Raw genomic sequence first — 17,459 nt, 5'->3', positions numbered from 1 at the left:
AATGGAACTTCCAGACATTGTCTGAAGAATTCAATTTTTGCAGGCGTAAAGTAAGACCAAGGAAGACAAACTATTTGAATTTGTGTATCTTGATGAAACTTGAATATTTCAAACAGGTTCATTGTGGTACTCTTGGCAAGATTGTAACAAAAATAATTATAAAAATTATATATATATATATATATATATATATATATATATAATGTTGTGCAATGCTAAAAATTCCTGAGACATAGTGATGAGAATGGAAACAACTAAAGGTATGCACGTAATACGTTTTACGGTATATCACGGTACGTTTTACGAAAAATACACAAGCTTAACCTCAAATGATTATGGGTAATTCTCTAAGGTTTTGTATTTTATAAAAAAATTAATAAATCCTACTATTAATATATTTAAACTGAGCAAAGAAGCAGGGTGATTTTAAATTTCACATATAATAAGAAATAATTGTAATTAAAATCAGCGGAAACTAAATTATGAAAGTCAAGAATATAGAAACGTCATATTACATGAAAAATATTCAGAGAATGTTTCAACCACAGACAGTGAATGACCTTAATCATTCCTGCATCATTGGACAGGAAACAATGAAAATTCCATGAATTTTGGATGAAGTTAAAAAAAGAGATTAAAAATAATATTAGCGCAAAAAAAAGGCTAATGTTTTGTCTCTATTACCGGGAAAATTATAGAAAGAACTTACAAGAAAAATCACTAATTAAGCTCATGAACCGAATGAATGCTTCACTAAAGAAAGTAAAACCATTTGATCTGGTTCAGTGAAGCTATTAGTAAAACTCTTCAGTACATATTAAAAACAGTAACATAGATGACATCATGATATAATATGAATGAATTAGAGAAATATTCCCCGGTAATTGACCTAAAACGCTTTCAATTCTCGGTTAGAGAGTAAACTTCCCAACAAATGATATGATATGATATAAACAAATTATACATCGCTCTGTATCAACATTACTTCATTAATTTAACAAATCAACCTAATATAAATTGTATACAGAAGTACTTTATTTTAGACTAGACGAATCAAACATTTGAGATATATAAAAAAATTACGCGTAAAATTAAGACGTATTTGGCGATAATTGCCGAGATAATAAAGTAGTTTTTACCTAAATTCATAAAACAAATTAAATTTATGTTACATGACAGATCTCAAATTATATTTATTAGTATTACCCGAAAGCTTATCTCAGAACAAACATTGACTATAAACACAAATGTTAGAAATGTTTCTTGGGCTAATATAAGAGCCAGCGTCGTTATACTTACATCGACATTGCCTGGAGATTTTAGAAACAAAAGGTTGTAAAGAGAAATACTTTGGGGGCAAAAAAACAAAACAAGACGGTTCAGTGTTTAGTAACGATTTTTATTGAAACATAATTTGTTGTTAAGCTGACAACATTCAATCTCCAACTAGGCAACTTGAAAATAAAAACTAATAACATTGTTTTAAGAAAAAAAGAAAAAACTGAGAAACACTGGCTATGACAATTTTCTTGGGCTAATACAACAGCCAATTTCGTTTTACTTACATCGATATTTCCTGGGGATTTTAGAAACCAAAGGCTGTAAACAGAATTACCCTTAGGGCAAAAAGAACAACAAGACTTTGTGTTTAGTGAGGATTTTTATTGAAATACAACAAATTAAATATTTTTTTTTTGGTAAGCTGACAACGTTCCATCTACAACTAGATATACGATAACTTTAGACTAAAAACAACTAACGATTCGATCTGTTTAATATATACAGGATGAAATAATAGGTCTCAAAATAATAACACTAGGATGGCGAAGGCGCCGGGAACGATCGCACTATCCATGAAATAGATAAAAAAATATCTCGTCCCTTCGGTATAACTTGTTTTCTGTTTTTAAGTAAAATAACGGTTAAAAAAAGCTGTTAAGTACCTTCTACTGTCTGTGTCGTAAATTGGCTTCTTTACCGTGATCCGGAGTGTTTTTCCTAAAAAAACAAGCGACATCGGGAGGTACAGTGAGGCAGACAATGAAGTAAAAAAACTTACTGATCGGGACTTTGGTCCGTGTCGCTCTCTTCCAGCTCGGACTTGTTACGTCTCTTCTCGTAGATGATGATAATGGCGCAGAGGACAATGACCTCGGCGCAGATACCGAGGAAAGGCCACAGGGGAGCGTACTTGCCTACGGAAATATTTCGACATCACTGTGGTCGGTTCTTTGGTAGTTCGAGGTGCTTACCCTTCACCCTAATCGTCGAGGAGGACTCCGACACGTCGGCTTGCCAGTAGGCGTTCTGTCCGACGCAATGATAATATCCCCTATCGTCGAGGTTCACGGGGGAGATGAACAACAATCCGTTCTCTACGTTGTTTCCGTGTTCGTTCACGTAATCCTCGATGGTGACCCTTTCCATGTCCGCGCTGACGGTGCTGTTAAAGTTCCCGCTGTATATCCTCCAGGAAAGTTTGGGCTGGGGGTTGCCCAGGACGCTGCACTCGATCCTCAGCTTCTCGTCCTCGACCACGTTGATGTTCTCGGTCTTGATCTTCACCTCGACGTTGGCTGCAATCGCGTTAACCGTCAGCTATCCTCTAACGCTTATTCTTATAATTGAAGGGTGCGCGTTGTTGCCGGTTCGGTCAGAAAATCCCATTGCTCAGTGGAAACTTTTTCCACAATTATTTTATTTGATATAAAACTATTTAAAATACCAGTGAACTCATGTCGTTGTATATTGCCGTGTATTGCCTGCCGCAATTTTTAATTCGTTTAAGAATCAGACAATATTTTCCTTCTCATTTTATTCTAGTTAAAAAGCGCCAACGTTTTAAGGTTTTGCCTGTCATATCAATATATATGATATGACATCTTGTCATGTCATGAAATCCGTAGAAAGCATAGAAATATGCAGCTCTTTGATTGATGTAGAACATCCCTTCATACTCTGTTGGGTAATATAGGATATAAATGGTGTAAGATAACCCACAAAGAGGTATAATGGAACTTCCAGACAGTGCTTTTAAAAGGATGCAATTTTTAAAAGCTTATAATAAAATCAAGGAAGACTTGATTTTGGAGACTTGGAAAGATGTATACAGAACAAACTAAAGAGAAATACAGTGATATCAAAATGACTTTACAAAGAAGCACTGTATCGAAGGAAAGAGAATTAAGTGTAAAATGTAAATATGCCCCCTAATGAAAGCAAAATATATTACTAAATAACGGATAAACAATTGTTAATTAAATGAATTAGGGCTCCAGAAAATACCACCGCATTTAAAAGCACGCCTAGAACATTAACTCTTAGATAGTATGGAAAAGAAAATTCAATATAAACATATGAAAACAGAACAGTAACAAACTATTATAAGTGTATAATTAATTATAGTTTTAAGTCCTTCGATAATATAGTACGTCTGTACTATGATCTTAAAATAAATTATATTTAAAATTACCATTTTTGTTCAATTATTATATTTAGAATATAATTTTGTTGTATGTGAAAGTCTAACTAAAAGTCAAAGTTGATGCGTCAACATTGCGAAATTTTGACGTCATCAATTCAGATGGCGCGAGGTCACTGTTTTATTAAACAAACTGTATATCGAGTACCAATATGTAGCATCGAGATATCTGCAAAAATAGTATTTGAAGACTCTGATATATTGACTCATATGATTCAATTTGAGTCAATTTTGTCATTCTTAATGTGGTTTAAACATCAAACAATCTAGCAACATCGGGATTTAAGAGATAGACTTTAAATGTTTAGGTGGCTGTGCCTCCTCCTTCAATTATAAGACCAAGTGATAATTTTGCTATAGGAGGAAAAATACTCACAACCCACAATAATTTCCTCAGTATCCACAATTTGCCCATTGATAAGGACACTGCAGGACCATTTTCCGGCATCAGTGTACTTGGCATCCTTCACGGTCACTGTGTGATTAGATTCGTGGTTGGAAACGCTATGTCTTCCCTTAAGACTGTCGACTTTATCCAGAGTTTTGCCCTCGAACTGCCTAAGCATCAAATAATTATGTCAAAACATGACAGGTAAATAGTTGTGTGGTCATACCATGAAACCGTAGCTGCACTGGCAGGATCGCTTTTACTTATGTTACATGTCAGCACTAGGTCCTTTTTAATGGTGAAAAAAACAAATTTGTTCTCGGACGAGGTATAAAAAGCATCGATATTTGCTAAAAAAAAAAATAGATAAAAAAATCAACCTAACGTAATTATCAAACAGACGCTAAATATATTTTTTCCAAAATCTACTAATTTATTCTGAATGCTTGAACATAACAAGTAAATCAAACACTTGGGACGTTGATTATGACCAAAATTACGACATATCTGACGTTAAAAGATCTAATTGATCTATAAAAATAAGCCCTAAGTACCGAGATAAAGAACTCACGTAAATAAAGATAATAAAATAATTGTGGTTTTACAAGACAATTTTATTTGAACAAATAAGAATAAGTTCTTTACGACAGATAATCTTACGCGCCCAGCGATAAGAAAATTTTCCCCTGAATTCTGGCTTAAATATTAAGCATTATTATCCGTTGATAGATGATTTATTTAGGAAAATAATTGTTAATTATTTGATTAGGTTACAAATAATTATCGATGTGCTAATTTGACATCTCAACGATTTTAAAGAAGGTTATGCTAAGTAAAATTGAATTCTGAACGATCCTTCTTATTTTAAGGCTATTAATAACAACAATATTACCTGTCTGAGATTTAACTGTTTGGAATGCTATCGCTAAGGCACAAAAGATGAGCAGTGACTTCATCTTGGGGGGAAAGGCGTTGTCTTCTGGTCAATAACTGACTTTAATTATTCACTACAGCGACTAGCTATAAATATAGATTACTAGATGACCTCAACCACACCGTACAAACCTGACACTTACACTGCTGCTCTGAAAAAACAAAAGAAATGCCTAGTCCCAAATTTATTTTACGTAATGTTCCTATTGACGTCATTAATGGCCCTGTTGCCAGTTATCATGGATTACTACAACATATACTTAACTAATCTCAAATTATCCATAACTTAGAAGTAGGTTGTGGAAAAAGTTATAATATGTTCTTACCTAGTGTCAATTTGAATTCTATTTAATCTTAATAGTATTTCTTAAAATTAAATATGACAACCTCAAATATACCTTTGCCCGCCATCTATCGCATTTTGTATAAACATCGTTAGAAATAATATATATATATATATATATATATATATAAACAGGATAAATTATCTTTATCTGTTAATCAAATATAAATTTAAATAATTACAATCGATTAATATGTTTGACTAGAAAACAAATACTAAAATACTGAAAAGCATGGGTAAACACGCGACCTAATTATTTTTACCGACCGAGCACTACGTCAACACGAATGACAGATAGAGCGAAACTCACAAATGTCATTCGATCAGCTTGTCACATCAGTTGTTCTTTTTACAAGTTATTTGTTCTCGTTACTTCAAGCGAACTCCTTCCTGATTCCTAGCCGTCATTTAAGTAGGCGATCATGGCAGATTTAGACGATTTCTTCGCAAAGAAAGACCGCAAGAAGAATAGGAGCTCGAAAAAGTTTTCGACTACAGAGGAGGTAGCGAAGAAATTGGACGAGACCGCGAAGAAAACCGAAAAACAGAAGAAGGAACGGGTCCCGGAGGGCGATGAGAACGCCTCTCAAGTCACAGTAAGTTTCGATCGCGGGAAAAAAACAAGGGTAATCGTATTGTAGAGATTTGAAGTTTGAGGTTAGATCTAACCATATTGTCCATTGTCATCGGTGCTCGGTGTATTAGTAATGCTTTTGGTTACAGGATCAGGACGAGTGGAAGGAGTTCGAGGAAGAGAAGAAGGACTATTCCGGACTGAAGATAGGCAACTTGACCATAAACGCCGATCAGGACAACAGTTCCGGGAATCAGGAGACGGGATCTGGGGACCAGCAGGACGGGAACGAGCTGGGCCACGATTCGGAGAAGAAATCGGGTCCTTGGAACAGGTAAGACACGTAAACACGTGGTCGTTTTCACGTTTTTGTGTGTTCAACTGGAATTTGAATGTATGTCAAAGGGTAATAATGACTTTTTGTATAGAATGGGCGCACAAGCAGAGACAGTAGCAGTGGAGGAACCCCCTCCGAAGCCGACGGTTGAGAAAAAATCGGAAGCACCCGCGTCAGCATACGTACCGCCCTCAATGCGCTCAGTTTACAAAACTCAAGTGACATCCAGAACGTGGTCAGGCAAGGGAAGCGCCCCAGACATACATAACGAAGATTTTTTCCCCACCCTGAGCAAAAGCAATGAACTAAAAAAGTGAGTAAAACAGTAAAAACAATTTTTTGTTATTAAATTAGAAGGAGCAAAGGGTGCCTTAAGATATTGCAAAGTTCATTTAATGCAGTAAAGTCTTTCTTATACATCTAGTAAAGAAATTATCATACCAAGCTTTAAATGTCTTATTGCTTCAAAAAAATACCATATAAAAGTTATATTCACATGAGCACATCAGGAGAAGTACTATTTGTGTTATCCTGTTGAGTTTGTTGTGTTTATTTGACTTAGAATATTGTATTTTTCATATATTTGGTATTCAACATTTATTCATATTATTCTTGCATCTGTACTTTTAGGAGGATGGTGGATATCTATTTTCTACCTTAAGATATAATCTTGGTAAATATTTATCAAAAAGAGAAAGTTCAGCTCTCATTTTTTAATGTTTAATTAATATGTGGTAATTCTTATTCTATTCTACTCGCCTCAGGGTTACTGTTACTTTTTGCACACACATTTTCACTTAAAAAACAGGTTCATCCTGTGCAGTCCACTCGGATGACTGTCGATTGGACTTCAGAGTAAAATGCTGGAGCCATGTTTCATCCATTGTCACATATCGATGCAAAAACTCGGGTTTATTACGCTTGGTCATCTTCAAACACTGCTCCGAATTATCAACTTGTCATTGTTTTTGGTCAAAAGTGAGCTCTAGGACGGCACCCGCTTTGCACAGAGCTTTCCCATACCCACATATTCGTGAATGATATCATGTACACGTTCAATTCATATCTTTAGAGTGTCTGCTATTTCATTCAATTTCAATTTACGGTCATTCAAAATCATTTTGTGGTTTTTTTAAATGTTTTCGTCAGTAACAACCTCTTTTGGGCGTCCACAGTGGACCGTCTTCAGTGCTTATTTCACCACGTCTAAATTTAACATACCAATCCATGATGGTTGATTTTCCTGGGGCAGTGTCCTGAAACTCGATATCAAGCCAAGTTTTTGCTTCAACTGTATTTTTTCCTTCAAAAAGCAATATTTTATCAACACGCGAAATTCCTTTTTATCATTTTGTTTACAATAACAAAAGTTGCCTCACTCAAAATGCTGACTCACAAACTAATGATCCAACAGATGTGAAATTTATACAAGCCTCTTTTGAGTTCGGGCTAACTAAAAAACATGGATTTAATTATAGTAGCGCCATCTATGTGTCGGGCCTGATACTTTTCAATTGACCTGCTATGTATATACGGATACTAACTTCTGTTTTTTTTTTTTGCAGGAACAGGAACGAGAGTTCGTTCGAGATGGTGCAGTCGAACAGAGCCGCGTCCTACCGCCAACAGATGGAGCAGTCGCGATCGGCGAGCGGCCCGAACCTGAAGCTAGGCAACCGCTACAACACGCTAAGCAACGACAGCTAGTGCCGCCCGACGCCACGCCACCGCTAAAGACACCAGAGTGTTGTGACGGTGTGAGCGCCCCCGGAGGTTCGGGTCCTTTCGCGTCATTTCTCCGCGCCCAGCTCCCCCGCGCCGTAAAAACCCGTCGTTTTCTTCGTCAGTGCAAACACTTTCGTGTTCCCCACGGCGAGGGCAGCGCGCGCGCTCCATGTCCGCGGAGAACTGTCGATGGAGGACCCGCGACAAGTGAAATACCAGCCAAAATATTCGCGGGGGTTTCCAAAAAATCGGGTGGAGAAAACCCCGTTCCGGACCGGCCGCAGTCTTCCGGGACCCGTCCCAGAACCTCCGCCCCGCCTCCTTACCGCTCACGACGGGCGACGCTCCTCTGTTTGACCGCACCACGCGCGCCCCGGCCCCGTCCCCCTCCCATCCTCACTTCTCGTCTCTCCGACACCGGTTCGCGGCGGTGCGTTCTCTTTCCGCGTGTGCCCCCCGCCCCCCATACAATAGAGTGTCTAAAAAGCGAACTTTTATATTTTTCTGTCTGTCGTCGCAACTGAATCGCGGACTTCGATCATTATTAACAAATTATTTTGTAGATGTATGTTTTCTTTTTAAATATTAAATTATATTCCAACAGAACCAGGGATTGTGTGTTTTATTTCCGTCGCCTCCTTCGAACGAACGTCATAGGTCCGGTTTTATACATGAATACGAAACAAAGTGAAAACAGTTGAATGTATATATGAGCTCGGTGATCGTCTACGCTTCCCGTTAAACGGAAGCGGCATCTAGATTTTGTTAAAACAGTTGAAGGCATCATATAGCAAATAATTAAGTCGAATACATAGTAATTAGCAAAAAACGGTTTGTTATAATACAGCGACATTTTATTCCAACTCTTTTTTATATTAACACTACAAAATCAATATGGCGTTTTCCTCTAAAAGGTTGAAACATGCCTGAAGGGCTACCCCAAAGTTCCAACGTGTATTTTAATAAAATAAAGTGTGTTCCAACGTGAATTTCAACCACAATTTATAAACTTAATCATGCGTTTCCCAATAGACTAAAGAGAATAACTTAAAATAATATGTTAAGACCATTAAAACTGGTTTTGACAATATTTTCAATATATCAGAAATATATTTCATATATATACCACTAGTTACTGTAATAAATGTCTGTATATTAACATAAATGTAAACAAACACTCTCTAACCTTTTTTATATATCATTTAATTAAATGTAATTTCCATTATGTTTTAATAATGTAATATGTTTAAATTACTACATCCCTGAACGTTATATAAAAAAAAGTATCAGGAGTAAGATTATTTTCAGAACATGGTATAAAGTAAATAACTTAAAAAAAATTAATAAAAGGTTAAACATCCTAATACCTATAAACGGTTTAAAATATTCACAAAATTACCGTTAATAATTTGTAATTTCTTTTAATTGTCCCATGTGTTCCATTTAGGTAAATTACTTATTTAGTTTCACTGTATCTACATACTTTCATTACCTCATCTATGTATTAATATAATTTTTATCTATTATATGTTTGACGTAAAATATATATTGAAAAACAACAAATTTAATAAAAACCGAAGCCTATTTGAGAAAAAATTATGTTTAAATAAAATTGCACCATTTTTTATGAAACAGTTGATGAAACTTGAAATGGATTAAAAGTTAATACCAATAAAATTTACAAAAAAATAGAGCCTAAAATATTTGTTTATATATATTATATGTCAACGACCTGACGGCTATTCCTGGTTACTAGATTTGGGCGTATTTCGTTTCATTGTAATTTATTTATTTGTGGGGCATATAGAACAAACATTTTAGGCCTATAAATTCTTCCTCTATATAAACTTTAACAAAACGAGAGGCAAAGTTTTCGCCAAGTCGATTAATACATATATATAATTAATTATCCATTAATAATTCTGCAACGGTGGGTTTTTCACTAATATTTGAGTTTTTCAGTGCTCTACGCATATGAAATTTTTATGCCAGTAAAACAAATTTGAGGAAACTAGTATTTTTTCATATTATAAAAAGATATAAGGGAGATATTTAAAGAAATATTCGAGATTTAAGAGAAATAGCATCAGTATATTTGCATTATCATTTTCAACAATAAATTACGTTTAATTAGCGCCCGTACCAAGGCTGGAGGTCAGATTCCTCCCACTGGACACCTTACGTCTTAAACTGCCCTTACTTCTCACGCTCGCCGCCGATTGCCTGCCTCTGCCGATCCGTAACAAATCCCCTACGGATTTTTTAGCATCAAGGCCCTCCCCGTTTCCCTCCAGACCGATCCTGGTTAATCTGGTCTCCGCCGTCGACTCGAACAACAGTTTCATGACCAAATCGATGCCCCTGTCCGTCAGGGCGTTATCTTTAAAACAACAATTCACTTGTTAAGCGACGAGACGACAAGAAATCGACGCCGTACAGGCCAGATTTAGATTTTCCAATTTATTGTTACCGGCGCAATACAGTTTACCATCTTCGCTCTCCACGGCGCTTGTAAATGGATGGGTCTTGATGAGCTGTTCGATATCGGTCCGGTAGGTAATCCCGCTCTGTGAAAAACACGTTCATCAACATACAAATCGGACCCTAATAGCGACACTTACCCCGTACAACATACCGTAGTATTCCAATCTCAACTTCCGTCGCAGAAATAATTCTTCGTCTCGGAGTTCGAACCTTCGAAAACATTCGAGAATTTCCGCCAGACCATTATCAGTTATTTTGCAGTCCGATACATTCAAAGACAACAATCCTCTATCGCATCTCAGGATCGAGGCGATATATTTGCAGCTCCCGTCGAATAACTGATTGCTGGACAAGTCCAGATGCAATAAGCCAGCGTCCGGAGATGAGCTCAGAAAAGCGTCGCTCACTTTCTTCAAAGCTGTGTAAGATAACTACCATAAAAATAAAATCAACTAAGCTATCACTAGCACACACCATGTTGATCTATCTGACACATTCTCAAGTTCAATACTTTTAATCCAACATTAACTAAAAGATAGGCATTATCTCTACATCTCGGGTTACCTCGCAGGCTTAAGTACCTCATAGAGGACTGTAATTTTAACGTTTCCTCTAATACTTCAACCTGTTCCCTTGATAAATCACAAAAATCCAATCTGACGATAAAAAAGCCACAGTTAAATATTTTATTTTAATGGGACTTTTCTTACTGTAAAACATTCAAATATGAACAGTGTTTAATAGTTTTCTGAAGCGCCCTGAAGACATTTAAGTTGATATTCTTCAACATACAGTTCAATTTCTTGACAGTCAGTGTCTTTGGGTCATAAAATACTCTTAATTTATCCTGAGAATCCCGCGCGGCTTGCGGCTAAAACCAATTTATTTAATAGAACCGATACGGGAATTAATACCTGGAAAAAACTTGAGAGTTTAGAAACGTAGCGTCTCCATTATCTTCTATCAAAAATTCCTCAACCACTGGTAAAGCACCCGCCGAAAAATCCTCGTAATATTTGCTCAGCCAGGATAGAAACAATCTGGTTTCTTCAGATTCTGTCTACAAAAATTAATAAAAGTACTTATTTTTTGTATAAATCTATGGATACTACGTCTCGAGTCGATTTAGATATTTCGGTAGGTCGCCGGCGCCTTTTAAGGCGTAGGGAACTTGTATCCTTCCCAGACATTTTTTAATTATTTGCCTTCAAAAATATAAGAAATAATTATAGGACAGCGATTTGAAATCTGCGCTAAATTCTTAAGGAAACGTCCAAATTGGTTTAAATTCATTCCAAGGAACTAACAGACGCCATGATTCGAAAAAAAGAAGAAGCGTGAAACGTCAAAACAAAATGGACATCGATACAGAAAGCACAGCAACATCGCTGGACGAAAACACCGAGAACTTTTGCGACAATCCTACCAGGGACACGATAGCCGAGGGGCTTATGGGGTTGATTAAACCTACGGTGGATCAGTTGGACGAACGAGTCAGAGCTACGAGGTATGCTGCTTTGACGATAGTTGCCCGTTACTTTCGGTTTGTTTAACGTGGACGATAACATTGTTTATTTCGAAGATTGTCCCAAGTAGAGCTCAGACAGTGCATCGAGGGCTTGAGCGAGGAGTTGAAACGGATTTCTGAGGACCAGAAGCATTCGATAGACTTAGAGGTGTATCTCAAGAAGTTGATTAATGCCAAACAAAGGGTGACGGTGTTGTCGAATATTTTACAGGTAGGGGTGGTTTTACTTTTGTATTTTTTGTTTGACTGATTTTATTTTTATAGAGCGCCCAAGAGAGACTGAACAGGGTTCATATGTCCATTGATAAGGAGACTGTCAAGAGGAAAGTGCTTCTGAACAATACAATCGAGGATCCACAGTAGTGTAGTGCTAAGCAAAAATATAGGGAGCAGTATGAGTTTACAAACTCCATTATATAACCTAAATGACTTTCCCGATGTGTATGAGCCATCAGAGGATACACATCTGTTCATAGACGCATTGGAGAAGGACATGAAATATATTATCAATTCCAAACCCACTTTGGCTTGTGAAATTGGCTGTGGCAGTGGCGTGTTGATCGCCGCGCTCGCTAAAATCTTAAAAAGTACCTGTTGCTACTTTTGCACTGATATTAACCCCAAAGCCTGCATAGCTACCACCAGAACAGCGAAAATGAACAAGGTACCGCTCGAATGCACACGAATGGACCTCACCACTAACTTGAAGTGCAAATTCGACATAGTCCTCTTCAATCCGCCCTACGTCCTCACCGAAGAGCTCGAAATTTTTGGTTGCGGTTTGAACAGAGCCTTCGCGGGGGGACTCAGAGGCAGGTCCGTCACCGATCGTTTATTGAACAATCTGAATGACATTTTAAGTGACAACGGTGTGTGTTATTTACTGTTGTTGAAGGAGAACAATATCGGCGAGATCGGGGAAAAGATGGGAGAGAAGGGGTTCAAGATTAAGCTGGTCATCCAGAGGAAGATTCCAGGGGAACACTTGTTCGTATATAAATTTTCAAAAGCGTAATCGAAATAATACCGGTCTCTAAGGATATGTTGTACATTTGTAAGTTGTGTTGAATAAAATATTCTTGGAAAATGGACGTTGTTTCTATTCCCTTTCATTATATTTTCCCAAAAGAAGAAAGTACAATTACATAAAAGTTATTCTTTATAAAACCCTTTTCCGTTTCTTTTTGTGTCCAAGTTTGTATTGAAAAATTTAGCTTATAATGTGCCTTATTTCAATGGTAAAGATAATCGCTATGATACTTCTAAGTAAATTTATTTTTCTTAATACTCTATAATTGAATATAATAATATTTTGAATTATTTATGTTATATTATGCAACTTAATATGCGGATGGGTGTATAACTAGTTGCCCTACTTTTTATTTTTACAGCGTTTTCCTATTCCAACTAAACGGAGTTTGTTTTTAATTGAAAATAAATTTTCCCAATTATCGGCACGTGTCATACTACTGGCAAGTTCGAGTTCAAGGCTGTTACGTAAATTATTTTTTCACCTTCGTGGTTCTATTTTTATGATTAAGGACTTGCCTACGACCGTGGAACTTCGCGAAAATGTAGATACTGATAATAAATTTAAAAAATATCGGTTGGGAGGCGATGTTATGAGTTGTTCTGGCGATGGCTGTAACGCTGGTGGACAAAGTCGTCGATTTTCACCGTGAAAAAGACTGGAGGAGGATACTGGATTTAAGGGAGCAGTTTAGTAATGAAGATACGCGGAAAATTCTGTGGGCTTGGCCCAGTGAGGAAAATTTGTTATTTTTACGAGAAGCTCTAATAACCGAACATATGGAAGGGGTGGTGTCGATAGGCTGTGGTTGCGGTCTCTTGGAATGGATTCTGCAGCAATATACAGGTACATTTTGCGTAAAATCCTGTAAAATTCCGTTAAACTGGGGAACGCCATTTTTTCAGGACTTTCCGTCGTCGGCATTGAAGTAAATCGCCCGTGGTGGGAGAGCAAATATTCCAATCCTTCCTTCATACCACTGACTTACATAGACGATCAAGAAGACGTCAATTTAAACCCATCGTACGCACTACTATTTTGTTATTTCAACAGCGGGCCGGACTTCCGTCAATACGTTAAACAATACAGGTACGCAAATCGAAACTTTCATAGCTGACGAAAGCCCTAACCCGAAAAACTTTCAGTGGCAAAATGATCATCATTATAGGACCCGATGAGGGATCTGGTCGACACACGGACCCGCAACCGTTCTCTCCCGAGTTCGGTTCGTCAGACTGGCACCTGGTCCGATCGCAACAAGTAAAAGACACTGGAGATTTCATAGCCGTTTATCAAAGAAGTCACGTAACAATTTGAAGCAATTTTGATCTTGACACGATCGGTCTTGCTCAATCTACCGGGCTTTTTTCTTTGTGTACCGTTATCAGATGCGTATTGTACATTTCCTTGTTCACTGACCTGAACTGGCACATCGGACAAGTAAACATTAAATCCTTCTCCATTCCTGGGTGTTTTGTTTTCAGGTGAACCTAAAAAAAGCGGGTTAGAATGTGGAATTCTTCCTTTTTGACTTTTGACAAGACAGGAAAAAAATTCGTCATATCGTCTGATTGGTTCAATGCCATAAGATGATTGATTTTGTTGATAGTAATAAAAAAACAAATGAACCAATTAAAATTAAAAATGAATAAAAAATAAATAATTGATGACAAATCAGAAAGAATTTTAGATTTTGAGAGATACATAAATGAAAAAAAAGTCAAATTCTTTAAAAATAAAAAATACCTCTAAGGAAGAAAAAATAATTTGTCATTTGCATACACTTATACGACAAATGCTTGTTTTTGCACCACAATAATTTTCAGTAATCGTTTAGACGTCAAAATATAACCCAGACAGTACCAAATTATAGTGTATGTCTCATTAAACAACACAAAATCATATAACCAAATTAAATAGAATATCAAGTATTTTAGGGAAAATGTTAGAGGCGTAATTAAACCAATCATAAGATTTTGTGATTTTATCTGCTGTGATTTTGGGCAAACCCCAGAGCAATTTTTGTAATTTGCACTTGTTTATATCCGATTTGTTCTGCTCGGGAAAGATCGCCTCTCGGTGGGTGGAGCCTAATTTTCCGTTTCATTTTATTTTCTATTATTTTGATTGACTAAATATTTAAACAAAATAAGGCAGTTACATTATGCTGCCGAGTATTCCCGAATAAGCAGTTCGGCATATATCGGCTATAAATATTTTTTTATTTTGTTTATGGGAATTTACCTTATATGTACTGCTCTGAATACAGGCGTACGAACAATAAGAGCACTTGTAAGGTTTTTGACCGGTATGTCTCAGTTTATGTCTGCGTAGTGAGTTGTGGTCGGACGTAGAATATGAACATTGGTCACACGAAAATGGTTTTTCGCCTACATCAAGAAACAACAGAAATTAACGTCACAAACATCAAGCGCCAACAAACAAACCTGTGTGACTACGTATATGCATCTTCAACGAAGCCCTACTGGAGCCCTTATAGCCGCAATAATTGCACAGAAACGGCTTCAGTTTCTTATGAACGCTGTCCATATGACTACGAAGCCGTCTTTTGTCCGTGAAGTGCTTCGAACAAATTTCGCAGGCCAACTCCTCTTTGCCCGCATTCTCTCTATGAATCCGCCTGTGATTGCGGACCTGTTTCTGGTTCTTGAAACACTTTTGACAGACATCACACTGCAACACTCAGAGTCTCAACAAATATCGGTCCCCTGCAACTGAAAGGAACTTACCTGGAATGCCTTAATATTTGAATGTGTTAATTTATGAATAGTGTTCAGTTTGGACAAGCTGTTGGTCTTATAGTCGCATTTATCGCAAGTGAACAAATCCATGTCAATTTTATGTATCCTCCACAGATGGGAAGTGAGCGGTTTCCAGACTATGAATTTCTCCTGGACAACACCTGTTAAGATTAAAAAAGGGAATAACACAAGGTAATAATTAGCCTCACCTGACATTCCGGACATCTGAATCCTTCGTTGCTGTGAGACTCAATGTGATAATCCATTTTCTTGGGATCTGAGAGTAAAACTTTACAACTAACATAAGCGCACTTCTGTGAATTCATATACTTTACTACAGGATCTTTCTTCATAAAATTCGTGATTAATTTCTCACTGCTATTAGCGCTGATATCTACTTGGGGTAGAGGAATCTTCTGGGGAGGTTCGAACGACTCCAAACACGCATCCTTCAGTTTACACTTTGTTTCATCGACTTTCACTCCATTCTGAACTTTCACCTCCAAACTTTGTCCATCCGAATCGACCTTTTTTATTTCTTTCTTTTTGTTCTCTTTGTTGGCATAAAATACCACTGCCTGTTATAGAAAATAGTATATTACGCCAAGTTTTCCTTAATAGACCTACTTCACCTGCACAATTAAATTTATGTCGTTATTTTCTACACAGTGATCATGCAACAAGTGGCTTTTCAACGAAGCCTTATGGTAAAAAGTATTGAGACAGGCCGGACATTTTAATTGCACCACTTTACTCGAGGTCTTGTTCTTGTGTATATTCTCCAAATGTTCCTTTATCTTTGGTTCTTTAGTACACAAAAATGGACATAAATTACATACAAAATACAGCATGTCTTCGAAAGATTCCTTATCATAATGCTTAGGTGAAATACTTGAGTGATTACTGGAATTGCTGGATTCGGTCATGTTTAAACTCAGATCGGTGGGTTCTAGTTTCTTTTTCTCTATAAAAAAAATGCTGTTTATATACCATGTTTAGTAATATAACGTGAAAAAAATACCTGTTGATTCACCATCAACGTGAATGGGATCTTTAAGGACAATATAATTATTTGTATGAAGGTTTAGTGGCACATCTAAAGGTATTTTGTAATCGTTGCCTTGCAAAATAATAAGATCCATATTTTGTAAATTGTGGTCGTTATTGCCGCTATCTAAATTTTGTAAAATCGAAGTTACCTGACAACTGCCTATAACTGGCAAGCATTCCTAAAATTGCCAAAAATTAAAATTTACGTATAACTTCTCGGTTACGACACACTTTAGATGGTAATAATTCCACGTTATTTGCCCATATGGGATCACCGTTGTTGCTAACTAGTTGTTCAGTCTTCATTTTATGTTAACTTAATTCTGCTATTAAAATATAATAAATAATAATCTATTTTGTATTTAACAGAAATCATATGTTCATAACCCTATTGTTTGACAGTTGACTAAAAAAACATTACAAAACAATAACAACATTGAACGGTATTATTTTAATAAATCAGATGTCTTCTATGTTTTTTACCTGAACAATAATAATTTGCGTATTGAAGTGTTAATTTATATACATTTTATTTAATTTACGAAAATATTACAGCCTCCATGAACAAAGAAGAAATTCTAGTTTTAGTCGAAATTTTGCTATCATTTGATGTTTGATGTTCTATTATCTATTTTATTTTGTTTTCATTTGAATGTTTTAATTTGTTTACAAAATATTAAATTGTTACTAATTATCTATGAATAATTTATTTAGATTTAAACAAAAATCATATTTTCGAATATTTATATTCTTGTAAAAAAATCATTGATATTTTAAACACAATTATTTTAATTAATCGAATGTATTTAGATGTTTTTTTTTTT

The 17,459-nt window shown here is 36.3% G+C and overlaps 6 protein-coding genes across 8 annotated transcripts; 3 read left to right on the top strand and 3 right to left on the bottom strand.

The window, feature by feature from the left end:
• Window positions 1-1,641: 1,641 nt before the first annotated feature.
• Window positions 1,642-5,221, bottom strand: Bsg (immunoglobulin domain-containing protein Bsg). Of its 2 annotated transcripts, XM_076412983.1 has the most exons (8): window positions 5,129-5,221; window positions 4,946-5,049; window positions 4,762-4,889; window positions 4,096-4,219; window positions 3,858-4,039; window positions 2,253-2,576; window positions 2,060-2,195; window positions 1,642-1,998 (listed from the first exon to the last, which is right to left on the bottom strand). In XM_076412983.1, the coding sequence occupies exons 3-8, from the start codon at window positions 4,823-4,825 to the stop codon at window positions 1,947-1,949; spliced, it is 882 nt and encodes a 293-aa protein (XP_076269098.1). In that variant the 5' UTR covers window positions 4,826-4,889; window positions 4,946-5,049; window positions 5,129-5,221; the 3' UTR covers window positions 1,642-1,946. The 2 variants fall into 2 exon arrangements, with proteins under 2 accessions (XP_076269098.1, XP_076269099.1); XM_076412984.1 differs by lacking the exon at window positions 5,129-5,221 and having other exon boundaries at window positions 4,946-5,050.
• A 231-nt stretch (window positions 5,222-5,452) lies between these two features.
• Window positions 5,453-8,387, top strand: LOC143201743 (protein CDV3 homolog). Its single transcript, XM_076412990.1, has 4 exons — window positions 5,453-5,741; window positions 5,869-6,053; window positions 6,148-6,369; window positions 7,622-8,387. Exons 1-4 carry the CDS (start codon window positions 5,568-5,570, stop codon window positions 7,761-7,763), a joined length of 723 nt encoding a protein of 240 aa, XP_076269105.1. The 5' UTR covers window positions 5,453-5,567; the 3' UTR covers window positions 7,764-8,387.
• A 1,464-nt stretch (window positions 8,388-9,851) lies between these two features.
• LOC143201724 (NACHT, LRR and PYD domains-containing protein 13) lies at window positions 9,852-11,575 on the bottom strand. The gene is made up of 7 exons (XM_076412958.1): window positions 11,378-11,575; window positions 11,191-11,325; window positions 10,976-11,136; window positions 10,740-10,921; window positions 10,403-10,683; window positions 10,219-10,348; window positions 9,852-10,161 (listed from the first exon to the last, which is right to left on the bottom strand). Exons 1-7 carry the CDS (start codon window positions 11,453-11,455, stop codon window positions 9,908-9,910), a joined length of 1,221 nt encoding a protein of 406 aa, XP_076269073.1. The 5' UTR covers window positions 11,456-11,575; the 3' UTR covers window positions 9,852-9,907.
• A 16-nt stretch (window positions 11,576-11,591) lies between these two features.
• Window positions 11,592-12,880, top strand: LOC143201768 (methyltransferase HEMK2-like). Its single transcript, XM_076413022.1, is given in 4 exon segments — window positions 11,592-11,772; window positions 11,848-12,004; window positions 12,058-12,152; window positions 12,154-12,880. Coding segments are annotated over 4 exon segments (1,059 nt in total). The 5' UTR covers window positions 11,592-11,620; the 3' UTR covers window positions 12,809-12,880.
• Window positions 12,881-13,256: 376 nt separating this feature from the next.
• LOC143201746 (uncharacterized) lies at window positions 13,257-14,287 on the top strand. The gene is made up of 3 exons (XM_076412994.1): window positions 13,257-13,669; window positions 13,729-13,912; window positions 13,969-14,287. The coding sequence occupies exons 1-3, from the start codon at window positions 13,432-13,434 to the stop codon at window positions 14,138-14,140; spliced, it is 594 nt and encodes a 197-aa protein (XP_076269109.1). The 5' UTR covers window positions 13,257-13,431; the 3' UTR covers window positions 14,141-14,287.
• On the bottom strand, window positions 14,099-17,251 carry LOC143201713 (uncharacterized). Of its 2 annotated transcripts, XM_076412942.1 has the most exons (9): window positions 17,119-17,251; window positions 16,867-17,041; window positions 16,607-16,814; window positions 16,218-16,549; window positions 15,795-16,163; window positions 15,574-15,735; window positions 15,271-15,517; window positions 15,068-15,213; window positions 14,099-14,313 (listed from the first exon to the last, which is right to left on the bottom strand). In XM_076412942.1, the coding sequence occupies exons 2-9, from the start codon at window positions 16,939-16,941 to the stop codon at window positions 14,173-14,175; spliced, it is 1,680 nt and encodes a 559-aa protein (XP_076269057.1). In that variant the 5' UTR covers window positions 16,942-17,041; window positions 17,119-17,251; the 3' UTR covers window positions 14,099-14,172. The 2 variants fall into 2 exon arrangements, with proteins under 2 accessions (XP_076269057.1, XP_076269058.1); XM_076412943.1 differs by lacking the exon at window positions 17,119-17,251 and having other exon boundaries at window positions 16,865-17,013.
• Between the last annotated feature and the right edge of the window lie 208 nt (window positions 17,252-17,459).

Source organism: Rhynchophorus ferrugineus, unplaced genomic scaffold (genome assembly GCF_030347505.1).
Source record: "Rhynchophorus ferrugineus isolate W39M unplaced genomic scaffold, kcgeb_rfMv2 rfM8, whole genome shotgun sequence".
NCBI classification, from domain to species: domain Eukaryota; kingdom Metazoa; phylum Arthropoda; class Insecta; order Coleoptera; family Curculionidae; genus Rhynchophorus; species Rhynchophorus ferrugineus.
This window is presented reverse-complemented; position numbering and strand designations above follow the sequence as displayed.

Bases quoted from the DNA above. Each gene is read 5' to 3' on its own strand.
- Bsg (XM_076412983.1), bottom strand. From the start codon at position 4,825: ATGAAGTCACTGCTCATCTTTTGTGCCTTAGCGATAGCATTCCAAACA. The intron at 2,577-3,857 runs GTGAGTATTTTT...ACGCGATTGCAG, and splicing joins TGAGGAAATTATTGTGGGTT to CCAACGTCGAGGTGAAGATC. The intron at 1,999-2,059 runs GTAAGTTTTTTT...TTGTTTTTTTAG, and splicing joins ACGGACCAAAGTCCCGATCA to GAAAAACACTCCGGATCACG.
- LOC143201743 (XM_076412990.1), top strand. From the start codon at position 5,568: ATGGCAGATTTAGACGATTTCTTCGCAAAGAAAGACCGCAAGAAGAAT. The intron at 5,742-5,868 runs GTAAGTTTCGAT...TTTTGGTTACAG, and splicing joins AGAACGCCTCTCAAGTCACA to GATCAGGACGAGTGGAAGGA. The intron at 6,054-6,147 runs GTAAGACACGTA...CTTTTTGTATAG, and splicing joins AAATCGGGTCCTTGGAACAG to AATGGGCGCACAAGCAGAGA.
- LOC143201724 (XM_076412958.1), bottom strand. From the start codon at position 11,455: ATGTCTGGGAAGGATACAAGTTCCCTACGCCTTAAAAGGCGCCGGCGA. The intron at 11,326-11,377 runs GTAGTATCCATA...TAATTTTTGTAG, and splicing joins TATCTAAATCGACTCGAGAC to ACAGAATCTGAAGAAACCAG. The intron at 10,162-10,218 runs GTACGGCGTCGA...GTTGTTTTAAAG, and splicing joins GGAAAATCTAAATCTGGCCT to ATAACGCCCTGACGGACAGG.
- LOC143201746 (XM_076412994.1), top strand. From the start codon at position 13,432: ATGGCTGTAACGCTGGTGGACAAAGTCGTCGATTTTCACCGTGAAAAA. The intron at 13,670-13,728 runs GTACATTTTGCG...CCATTTTTTCAG, and splicing joins GATTCTGCAGCAATATACAG to GACTTTCCGTCGTCGGCATT. The intron at 13,913-13,968 runs GTACGCAAATCG...AAAAACTTTCAG, and splicing joins CAATACGTTAAACAATACAG to TGGCAAAATGATCATCATTA.
- LOC143201713 (XM_076412942.1), bottom strand. From the start codon at position 16,941: ATGAAGACTGAACAACTAGTTAGCAACAACGGTGATCCCATATGGGCA. The intron at 16,550-16,606 runs GTATTTTTTTCA...TTTTTTTTATAG, and splicing joins CGTTGATGGTGAATCAACAG to AGAAAAAGAAACTAGAACCC. The intron at 15,518-15,573 runs GTAAGTTCCTTT...TGAGTGTTGCAG, and splicing joins CAAATATTAAGGCATTCCAG to TGTGATGTCTGTCAAAAGTG.